The sequence below is a fragment of the Arachis stenosperma genome, chromosome 3 (genome assembly GCF_014773155.1).
Source record: "Arachis stenosperma cultivar V10309 chromosome 3, arast.V10309.gnm1.PFL2, whole genome shotgun sequence".
NCBI lineage: Eukaryota > Viridiplantae > Streptophyta > Magnoliopsida > Fabales > Fabaceae > Arachis > Arachis stenosperma.
The window spans coordinates 40,569,753-40,581,317 of NC_080379.1; the positions used below are offsets into that span (position 1 = coordinate 40,569,753).

The window sequence follows — 11,565 nt, forward strand, 5'->3', positions numbered from 1 at the left end:
GTTTTAAACATCTTTCTTTTATTTGATTAGACAAAAATACTCTTTTAAATTAATCAAATTTTAGAATTCAATTAATCCTAATTTTATAGTTTCAAATAATTAAAAAACAAAATAAAAATATATTAAAAAAATAAAAAATCAAAATTGTTCTTCATCTGTGTTAAACATATTAAAAAAAACAAAAAACCAAAATTGTTCTTCATCTGGGTTCAGAAAATCTCTCGTTCACGCCTCTGAAGGTTTCAGTATTCTTCATCTTCTTCTCTCCTCTTCCTATCCTCTTTGTTTGTCTCTCTCTGCTCGATCTCTCTCATCTGTCTCACTCTGCGTCGCACACAAGATTTCTCCCTCTCTCCTCTCTTGTCTCGCAATCGAGGTCATCGTCGCGTCATAGAGCATCGCCATCTTGTGCGTTCCAGAAAGCGTCGCCTTCCTCCTAGTTCCAGAGAGTGTTGCCTTCCTCTTGGTTCCGTCTTCGTCGCCGTCTTCTTCATTCTTCATCACAATAGTTTCATTTTTCAGGTACTGCATAGTGTCTTAATGCACATCTAATTTCATTAGAAACAAATCCTTGATTAGCTTTTGATGACAGAAAAATAATTGGGTTGGTAGACCCTCTAATTAGATATATCTTCTAGACTTCTAGTTGGATACTACAAAGTCATATGGTGCACTCTTATGGACAAAAAAAATGAACAAATAAAATTTGCTTTATAAACCGACATAAAATGCATAAAGCTTTCAATCATGTGGACAAGATGGCAGGCCAAACTTGTTAATAGAGATACAAACAAATCAAGCTTATCTACATATTAATTCGATTAAATTTCAGGGACTGTATTGAGGTTGGGATTAAAATGGAACAGTGACCGATGCTTCATTCTATAACTAAAAGAAAATGAAGAGATGAATTCAAAAGCCTTAAATACATCATAAAATAATCCGAATTTTACTAGGTCATAAAGTTAAAATGAGTCCATAAAGATAATATTAAATTTCACAATGGAGAAAATGATAAACTTGTGTATATCAATTGCCTTATTGGACCCTAAAGCTTTCTTCTTTCTCTTATTCCTTTTCTTTTGAGCTCTAAGCCTGTAGTCCTTATTATGAGAGTCTTCATTTACTTCATTGGTACCTCCAGCTTCACTTTGTCCCAAAGAATTTCGGAAATCAGGTTCCACCAACTCTCCTTCTTCAACATCAACCATTTCAACATCATCACCATCATCATAATCATTGTTAATGATATCTAGAATGTTCTCTCCACCTTCCATATCAAACAGATAACCTGCACACAGGATAACCAAACTGTTATTCATTTACTTTATCACAAAGTGTGTACGAAAATTTTTTGTTATTGAAGAATTTGTAAAGCCACATTGATCATATATAACCACAATTAGTTATTTGGAAAGTGTATTTTTGCGCCTTTCTCTTTACATTTCAAACTCAATTTTTTTAAATATGTATTTTTTTAATGGAAGTTCAATGTTTGAGTTCTTTTTTTAAGTCAAACCATTACAAAAAATATGATAACTTTTGTATTGGAGGCTTAACTCTTTTTTTAAACAAAGGTCTTGTGAGTGAGTAGAAAAATTCTGCTTAGCAAATGCAGCCAAATAGTTGGAATTTTTGCAAGGGTGTTTTAATAGTAATCTAGTTTAAATAGCTTTTGTAATTCCAATTGTTTAATAAGAGTAATTAACTGTTGGAATCTCTGTACAAGATCTTGGTTAGCAGCTTGAATCCCAAATGAACTACAACAGTAGATAGATACATCAATCTATGGATCAGAAACTACAATAACTCATAACATTAAGATGGAATTGAAATCTACAAATTATAAGATGGAAGATTACATTTACCTGAAAGAACTATTCTAGAGTGTTGTCAGCTTCACAGGGCAAGACTCCTTTTAGTAGCTTCCATATTAGATAAAAGATCTTTAATGTCTGCCTCCATTCTCCTTTTCATGTTGAAATACTCCAGATGTGCCCGTTCTAATGCTTGAAGTTCTTCGAGTTTCTGCCTACGCATTTTCTCTGTCTCACCCAGTTGCAGCTTCGCAGTTCGCTGAGTATACTCTTTATCAATTTTCTCACTCTTTGCAAGGGCAATACGTTTCAACCCTTCAGCTTTTCTTCTTGCATCATCAACACGTGACTGAAACATTTTAGCCTCTACTTGTTTGATTTTAACTACACTCTCTAATTCATCAAAACAGAAGTCTTTTGGGACAATACTCATTTACAGCTCAAGCGCCAGAGTCCTTTTATCATTTTGATCAAAGCTGGTAAGGATGTTCGCTGGCCTTTCTAACACAGTTTTCTTATCCGAATAAGTAGATTTCAGCCAAGAAGCTTTCTGGCTTGTCCCAGCGACCCTTTTGATTTCCTTACTTTATTCCTTCCCAGATAAGTTTGTAGCCATTGCTAATTTGAAAGAATCCCCATCTGAAATATGGACAACATGTAGGGTAAAAAGATGCAGACACAATTTAGCTTGAAAGCACCAAGAATTTAAACATGAAAAATTAAAATCAAACTTAGAAAATAGCACAATCTGAGATATGAAATAGTATGCTTTATAGGCAATATTGATGCTTTGATTTGAAGATTTCTGCTTTTTGCTTCAGTATTATTGCTCTTTGCCCACTTGAAGATTGTTGATCTTCTTGCTTTATTTATATATAAATAATGTATTTTGATTAGTTTTCTCCCCAGTTTATTGATTATGATCCCCTTGTCTGTTTTGATTTTGCATCTGAAATCAGGAGTAAATATTTAAACTATCAGTCTCTAAAATTTGAACTATTAGTCTCTAGAATTTGAGTTAGGTAATTTAGTATTTTTAATGATGATGTTTAGGATAAAATAAATTTTTATGATACTTATGTAAAATTTTAAAGTTAAAAAATAAAAGAGTTTATTTATCATATTTATGTTTATTATGAATTTTTATTTTAAAATTATTTTATTTTAAATTATTATATAAAATTTTAAAGAATTTAAAAAAATAATTTAAATAATTTTAATCATAAAAAATTGAGTTCATTTTGCCTATTCCATTCTCCTAGCATTTATTTAGTACCTAACATGTTAAAATTTTAAGTTCAGTAATGGAGAATGATGGCAAAGAGTCGTATAAAGATGGTGATCAATTTGAAGATTTAAGTGTTGAGTATGAGTGCAGTTCCGATGAAAGTGATGATATGGTGGATGTAACTGTAGATGAAGCAGAGGCAGATATAATTAATGTTGATGGTTTTGAAAAGTTGATAACTGATTTGACCATTGAAGACATATGGAATTGGTGTTTGATATAGAATCTCAAGTTTGTGAATTTTATGCCAAATATGCCAAGTGCTATGGATTTGTGTCCTGAAAAGACTTGAAGACAGTGGATGCTAATGACAACATTAATACAAGACAATTGGTTTGCAATAAAGCAGGAGAAAGACATTGGAAGCACTTTAACAGGGACAATCAGCAAAGAAAGCATAGGGCAATTACTCGATTAACTGCAGGACGAGGATTCGTTTCATTCGTCACTATAGAATGGGTAAGTGGAAAGTTAGTGTCTTTGAGAGTGAACACAATCATCCATGTGTCCACCTAAGTACAGACATCTTATTGCCGCAAATCGTGGGCTTAATGAGGCCGATAAAACACAAGCAGACAGCTTGCGAGCATTTGGTGTTAAAACTTGCCACATAATAGGTTACATGGTTTTCCAAAAAGGTGGAGATGATAAATTGAGTTTTACCAGCAAAGACTTACATAACCACATTAGTAAGACTAGGCGTGGTAAAATGAAAGACGGTGATGCATTTGTTGCGTTGGCCTATCTGTTGTCTAAGGCAGACAGTGACCCGTTATTTCTAGGAAAGTTCACCTTAAAGGAGGGTAGGTTGGATAATTTGGTGTGGGCTGATGGAGAAAGCGTTATTGATTACGAATGTTTTGGCGATGTACTCGTTTTTGACACCACTTACAAGAAAAATGTCTACAACAAGCCCTTAGTCATATTTTCAGGGACCAACCACCATGGCCAGACAACTATCTTTGGATGTGCTCTGCTCTCAGATGAAAGTTCCGAATCTTTCAAGTGGGCACTGAAGGAATTTTTGGAAATCATGTCAGGAAAACTACCCGGAGGCGTTATGACAGACGGAGACCATGCTATGAGAGAGGCTATCTTAGAAGTATTTCCTGGTATACCACGCCGCCTTTGTGCATGGCATCTCCATCGTAATGCGGTACAGAATATAAAAAACAAGCATTTTTGGGATAATTTTAGTGTATTATATTATGGACAGTTTACCGTACAAATGTTTGAACAGAGATGGAGCGAGATCATATCCAAATACGGACTTGCCGAGAATGAATGGATCCAGAGCATCTATAATGACAAAATGAAGTGGGCTACCGCATATTTGAGGGAGCACTTCTTTGGCCGCATAAGAACTACATCACAGTGTGAGGGAATTCATTCATTATTGAAGAACTATGTTGACAGTAAAATCAGTCTCCTTGAATTCATGCATAAATTTAGTGAAGTGCTAAGGCATTACCGAAACAACCATCTTACTGCTGACTGAGGTTTTGAGAAACAAGATGCTGTTTTGACTACGTGCTTAGAAAGTTTTGAGAAACAAGCTGCTGAACTTTATACTAGAAATATTTTTAAACTTGTGAAAGATGAGATAGAAGCAACAGGTGCCTTAAATGTGACTGAATGCCCAAAGAGTGGAGACATTGTTGAGTACAACACGAGTGAGTATTTTAATCAGCAATGGCAATTTAAAGTATCTTACAATAAAGACAAGGACCTGTTTGCGTGTGAGTGTAGGCTATTTGAGACTCGTGGATTACCGTGCTCACACATCTTTGGGGTCTTGAAGCATCGCAATGCAAAATGCGTCCCTACATCTCTTATCTTGAAAAGATGGACAAGAGATTTAAAGAGTGATTTTATATGCTCAATTGGCGAGTAAGACACCGCTGATGATATAGTGCCCACACTTAGATGCGGTGCAATGGCATCTATTTGTTGGAAGCTTTGTGATATTTCTTCCAAAAATTCAGCCAACTATAGGGAAATATCAGGTGAGTTACTTAAGCTAATTTCGAAGGTACAAAATAAAGGTGATGCACAAGCGAGGCTTTCTCCCATGTCAACGCTAATAGGTGATCCAGCTGTTGTGAAGTGAAAAGGGGCTCCAAGAAAAGTTCCAAAAGGCCAAAAGAGACAAAGATGTTCATATTGTAAGTCAAGCAGGCATTTCATTAGGACATGTCCATTACTTGTCAAGGGAGACTCACCCGCCGAATACTCAAATGTTGAAGATGAACCAATGGTATTAATATAATGCCTTGCTTAATTAGTTACTTTATGCTGACTTATTTTTAGTGTCTTTCGCAGAACTATTAAATAATGCTATATTTTGAGCAAATTTTTAAATTTTTTTAGCAGGTTGAAGAATGTGATGCCAATAAACAGACTCCCTCTCAGAACACAAAATCAAGAGAAAATACACCCGTGCACAATAACAATAATTTTAAAGTAAGCACTTGTCCATGTTATACCATCTATCAAATTTATTGTCATTTCAATTCAAATTTGAAACATTATTCTCATAGTGTTTATATTATTTTTTATTATTTTATTACAAAAAATTCAAGGGTTGTGGAAGCAAGAAGTCTGTATCTAAATTGACAGAGACACCGAAGATTAGAGCAAATGGCAAAAAAAGTCGACAGAATGTAACATTTCGCATATCTAATAAATTATATTAGATAATTCAATAAGGAAAATTAAAGTCTTAATTTGAATTTAAATTATTTTAATCCAATACCATAAGTGCAACTGAGAGATTAAGGGTGAGTGAGGCCAACAATTTGAGAAAAGTCTTACTTGACTCTAGCTTGTCTGACTAGTTTCTTTATTTATTTTTTTTAAATTTTGTATCGTAATTATTTAAAAATTATGATTTATGTTTAGACTGAAGAAATCACTCGAACTCAAGAGACATTAAAAGATAAGACTAACACATCAGGAATAGACGAGACCGAAGTTCCAGATACAGCCACAACCAAGATAACAGGATTGCCACAATATCCTATGCATCATTATCCAGTTGTCCTTCCTTATCAACCTTATGGTGGAGTCCTCCCTATTCCTTTTCATCCTGTTCCAAATGGCATGGCGTACTTCAACCAATATCCTTCTACAAATGAACCAACGAAGAACAATTAAGTGCTGTAAACCAATATCCTTCTACAAATGAACCAATATCCTTTTCATCCTGCTCGTCAATGTATCCAAGAATAGTTAAGTGCTGTGACTGCTGATATGGTCATGCTCTCGACAAATGAACCAGAGAAGAAGAAGAAGACAAAAAGCAAGGGTTTTGAGAATGGTGACACTGTGAACTATGCAATTGTGGTCAGGAAAGTGAAAGGATATTTGAAGAAAGGTGTTGCAGTGAAGGAATTGCAGTCACATATTGCTGCATTTCCTGTATCTGCTCAGGAGAAGATGAATGCACTTCTTGAAGGATTATTTGATGGCGTCGAAAAAGGGTTTGAAAAAGAAGCTTCCAAGAGGAAGAATCACCTTGCTGCTGCAGTTGCTGGAGATGACGAGGGATCGCAGCTGTTATTGCTCAATGTTGTTGAGGAGTTCTGTTACAAGAAAGGTAGCAATGCGTTGAAGGAGGTTGCACTTATTCTGAAAGCCCTCTATGATGTTGATTTGGTGGAGGAAGAGCACATTGTGCCTTGGTATTCAAAGGGACTGAAGGGTGATAAGAAGGACTCTCAGATATGGAAGAATGCTTAACCATTCGTTGATTGGCTTTAGAATGCTGAATCAGAATCGGAGGAAGAATGAGAAAAGTTTGTGCTCAGTTCAGAATATTGAAGATTATGATATCACGTTTACTTACTGTTATTGTCCTCAGTTTGTTGATTTTCTTTACTGTTGTGTCCTTTTATTTTGAATAAAGGGTCTTGTTTTGGCCCCTTGTGTGGTTGAAGTGTTGCTAGAGTTCATGTATGTGTTTGGATTATGCATGATGTTGTGTTCTAAGTACTATGGTTTTAGTTATATATTCACTATAAGGTTTGTTTCTGATTATATGTGCCCGTAGATTACATGAATTTTGTTGGTAAGGAGGATGGTGATGTTGTCGCGACGGAGGGAAAGGCGTTTGGCCGCTTCAACCGTTGAAACTATGTAGCCTATGCTCGGAGTAGCATACAACACTATTCTTTCTTCCATCTTTCTCTTTCTTTCTTTCTTTCTTTCTCTTTCTCACACACACACACTCACTCCTCAACTATCTATATTGTTCATATTTGTTGACTTGACTTTTAGTAGTTGAAAGAAGCCTTATAATCATACATGTTAAATGGTTAGGTGAGTAACAGATTGATTATTAACCGACACAAGAATATGCTTCTTTCTTATAATTACTTTACAAGATGCACTTTGCTAAATTATCCAAAAGGAATCTCAGCTTAACTTGTCACCATTGGATTGGGACACTAAAATATACATCGACTTATATAATCAGTCTTCACTCATAACTTGGCTTTCAAAATGGTAATCAAGAAAATCCATGCCACCTCCTCACTGTTTCTTTGGTGAGGATAACCAAGCTAATGCCCGTTTGCAATTTCCACAGCCAAATGATTTTCTCTCCTATTTTGATTCACTTCCTTTCAATGGTTAATCTCTTTCCTGCAAAATATCAAATGCACCATGAATATCTTCAGCTAAAATAATTCTTATAATTTCGTTTAGTATCACATGAAAAAGGTATTTAAACATTATCCAATTGCAGCAGTGGCCAAGTCTCATACCACTAAATGGAATTAACAACATAGATCAAATGGCATAATAATTACGTTCAAACCACAGAAAGAAAAATTCTCTTATGATCATTTAGATCTCCTCTAGCAAGAAAAAAATATTAAAGAAAGAATATGTATATACTCGGCAACTAAATATGTTTGATCAAACATTCACAAACACACAGGGCAATGAAAAAAGAGCTATAAACCTAAACTCAAGTCTTGACATCTACAGAAATATGCTGCGACACTTCAACATTTTAATTGACTAACATACATAGTTTGCGTAACAAAAATGATCTACAAGTATTTTATGTGCTGAAATGAGAAACCCAGCTTGTGATAGGTAGGAAAATAGAAATTAAAGTATAAACAAGTATTAGATAATAAGTTAACCTGAGACAATGCTGTAGTGCATCATAATGAAGAAGACCAACAATTCTCCGCTTCCTCTCTCTATTGCATCTCCACCGCGTTTAACCACTGGTAATTGCTTAATGCCCTTGGCTTCCATTAACTCCTTGGCCACAGCCAAACTGGTATTGCGATAACAGGTTAGAAGTCCACGCTCTCATCCACGATAGGTCATGCGCCAAGTACAAATAGAGGAAACTAAGCATGTATTTGCCTGTCAAATATTTAATTTGAAATATTATTTGAGACAAGACTAACCAACAGGTATTGTAGACAGTATAACTGGGATTTTTCAAGAATAAATTAGATAGTTGTCAGATATGGCCTGAGAAATCTGAAAAGAGCAATAATGACATTAATGAAGGCATAAAGTTAATGGACAAAAAAAAGGATCATACGTCAGCATTTTGCTGGAGAGTTAACAAGAGAAGGATTATTTTTATTGATTAAAAGCTTTTATCAACCTTAAGATTTTCGAGATGAAGTTCCTCGTCAATTGCTTCGTGATCAACAGCATCACCAACAACAGAGAGTTCTAAACCATCAGCAGCATTTGCTTGTCTCCAGTTACCTTCATTTTCATCAGCAGGTGAAACTGGAGAATATCCTTTAGGTGAGTTTCTTGTATCAGATTTGTTGTCAATTTTCTTCTTCCGGTTTGTCACAGAGGGAACCAATATTGCTAATCCAACAGCCCCCTAGGTACAAAGTTTACAGTAACATAGTACGACAACTGTAATCAATAAGAATTACAATAGGACAAAGTAGTACCCCCTTTATAATAAAAATATTACGTAAAATCAATAAAATATTATGCCATAAAGAAACAATTTTCTTCTGCCTTGCTTTAATATAAGATACAGGGAAACAACCAATGAAAAAATGAGCATGTAAGAATATACCAAACATCTTCTCTTGTTCAGTCAAGGTAAAAGAATGCAGTTTGAAAATTTTTCATTTTGTTAAACATAAGAATAAGAGAACAGCAGAAAATTGCACATGTAACTAACTTGCAAGACATAAAATAAACATTTAAAAGAAAATGGAGTTACTATTGATAGAACCAACTAACCTCTTCAGCTAACATTTCATTGTTTTTCATTGCATTGAGCCAAAAAGCAGGTACTCCTTTTTCTACAAAACCAAATCAAAATGTTATCAGTGAATGAATTGAAATGTTATTTAAAGAAAATGTGTGATCTTGTAATTAGTACCTTCATCCTCTTCAGCACTTGCAGTTTTTTCTCTGCTATTCCTTCAACTTCAGTGACACGATTAACTATCTCAAAGTGTTGCATCCATTAAAAAATGGTTGAGGGATACAGATTCTTTTTCCTTTTTTGGTAAAAGGATTACATAAAATAGAATGTAATCACATAAAACGGCTCTGTAGATCACAGTGTATTAAGACCCACAGGTTCCTATCAAAATGTGAAACAAATGAACATTCTTGCTCTTAGTCCAATCATAAGACTGGTTGTATTTTTCTTTTGTCAATTGGGATTTTGGCTTGTTTGCTTTTATTTAATCCAAATACTCGAATGGGGGTATATGTTCAGTTTACAGTTTTTTATTTTAATTCATTCAGGGGAAACAAGCTATCAGTTGAAGTATATCTTGCAAAAACAAACTGAAATCATGAAGCAATGTACAATATGAAAACTGTAGAGATAAATATAATAGGGGGTGTTTGAGCAAGACAGCAACAAATTGTAAGCCCGATCATATGAAAATTGTAAAATACACAAGTAGTGCATAGAAACATAATAGGGGGTGTTTGAGCAAGCCAGCAACAAATTCAAGGTTCGATGATAATCAGTAATAAATTCAACTCTGATGATTTTTAGCAAAAAAAAAAAATTAAACTCAGTGATTGTTCAGCAAGACAGCAATAAATTCAAGATTCAATCACTAACAAATTAATTGATTACCAATTCAACATCATCTCAAAATACAGGGAGAAGGGAATCTAGGAAAGGAAAAACAGGGAAAGTGATGATGGATGGACTTACCAAGGGCAACTGGGTGACGAAGAGGACCCGACCCCAGAAGAGGACGAGCGACGAAGCAAGTGACGACCCTACGACGGTCCACGATCCACAGCGACTCGCGACTGCGAGTACTTGAAACTAGAAGATGACGAGCGATAACGATCCGATGAGTGCTTCTGTCGCCGGCGAGGAGGAGCCTAGGAAAGGCCGCGAGACGTTGAAACGCCGGCGACGAGAGGAGAGGAGCAACGAGACGCCGGTGAGTGTGAACGAGTAGAGACTCTAGTGAGACCGAGAGAGACTCTAGTGGCAGTGAGAGAGAAGAGAGAATTTGAGTCTCAGAATTGGGAATGAGAGAGACGTTCGTTAAGAGTGTGCTGGTGAGAAACCCAGGAAGATGAAGACATGAAGCTCTGTTCTTTTGTTTTTTTCTCAGTTTTTAAGATGATATTTTTTTTGTATGAACAATTAGAGATGAGGGTTGCGTGAGAACCCAGCAAACAAAGAACAAAGTGATTTTGTTAGTACTTTTTAAAATTATTTAATTTTTTTGGTATGAATAATTGATTAGAATTTATGAAGACAAATATTTTTGTTAAATGTAGTTTTGTTTTTGTTTTTTAGATTATTTAAATTTTAAAATTATAAAATTAAATAATTTAATTAATCTAAAAGAATAATTTTTGTCTAATATATACAAAAAATGGTATTTAAGTCTTTTTATAAAATTAAATCAATAAATATTTTTTATTTTTATTTAATTAAAAGGGTGTTTTAGTAAAAGGGGTGATATAATATATATTTAAAAAAAATAAATGCTGATATAGAAAATAAATTCCACGTAGCTTGTTACTACTTGTCCGTATTTTAAATATATCGGTACGTATGAATTAGTGTTATGTATTTTAAAAATAGGATAAAATAAGATATTAAAAATACGATTTTAAAAATAAAAATCTAATAATTAGTGTTATATATTTTATTTAATAATAAAATAAAATAAATTATAAAAATTTAATTTATTTTATTTTTTTTTTAATGGAAGAAAAATTATAATAGTAAAAAATATAATTATAAAAAATTTACAAAAATAATAAAATAAAAAATAAAAAATAAGTTGTATTTTTAGTTAGTGTCTCTGTATCTTTTCTGTCAAAATAGATACAAAATACATTAATTTAATATTTCTAGACATAATGTTTCTATTCATGTCTCCTCTGCTTCATATGATTTTGTGTTTTTGTGTCATTGTTTCAGTATCTTGTATCTATAAACAAATACAATCTAAGAGCTTGTTT

General features: G+C 34.0%; 1 protein-coding gene and 2 pseudogenes across 1 annotated transcript; 2 read left to right on the plus strand and 1 right to left on the minus strand.

Moving 5' to 3' along the window:
- The first annotated feature begins 3,121 nt into the window (after positions 1 to 3,121).
- On the plus strand, positions 3,122 to 6,261 carry LOC130965965 (protein FAR1-RELATED SEQUENCE 5-like). The gene is made up of 9 exons (XM_057890719.1): positions 3,122 to 3,317; positions 3,392 to 3,564; positions 3,623 to 4,261; positions 4,346 to 4,520; positions 4,605 to 4,778; positions 5,091 to 5,211; positions 5,296 to 5,362; positions 5,479 to 5,568; positions 6,007 to 6,261. The coding sequence occupies exons 1-9, from the start codon at positions 3,122 to 3,124 to the stop codon at positions 6,259 to 6,261; spliced, it is 1,890 nt and encodes a 629-aa protein (XP_057746702.1).
- A 96-nt stretch (positions 6,262 to 6,357) lies between these two features.
- On the plus strand, positions 6,358 to 6,897 carry LOC130965966 (eukaryotic translation initiation factor 5-like; annotated as a pseudogene).
- Positions 6,898 to 9,640: 2,743 nt separating this feature from the next.
- On the minus strand, positions 9,641 to 9,751 carry LOC130972386 (small nucleolar RNA snoR2/U65; annotated as a pseudogene).
- Between the last annotated feature and the right edge of the window lie 1,814 nt (positions 9,752 to 11,565).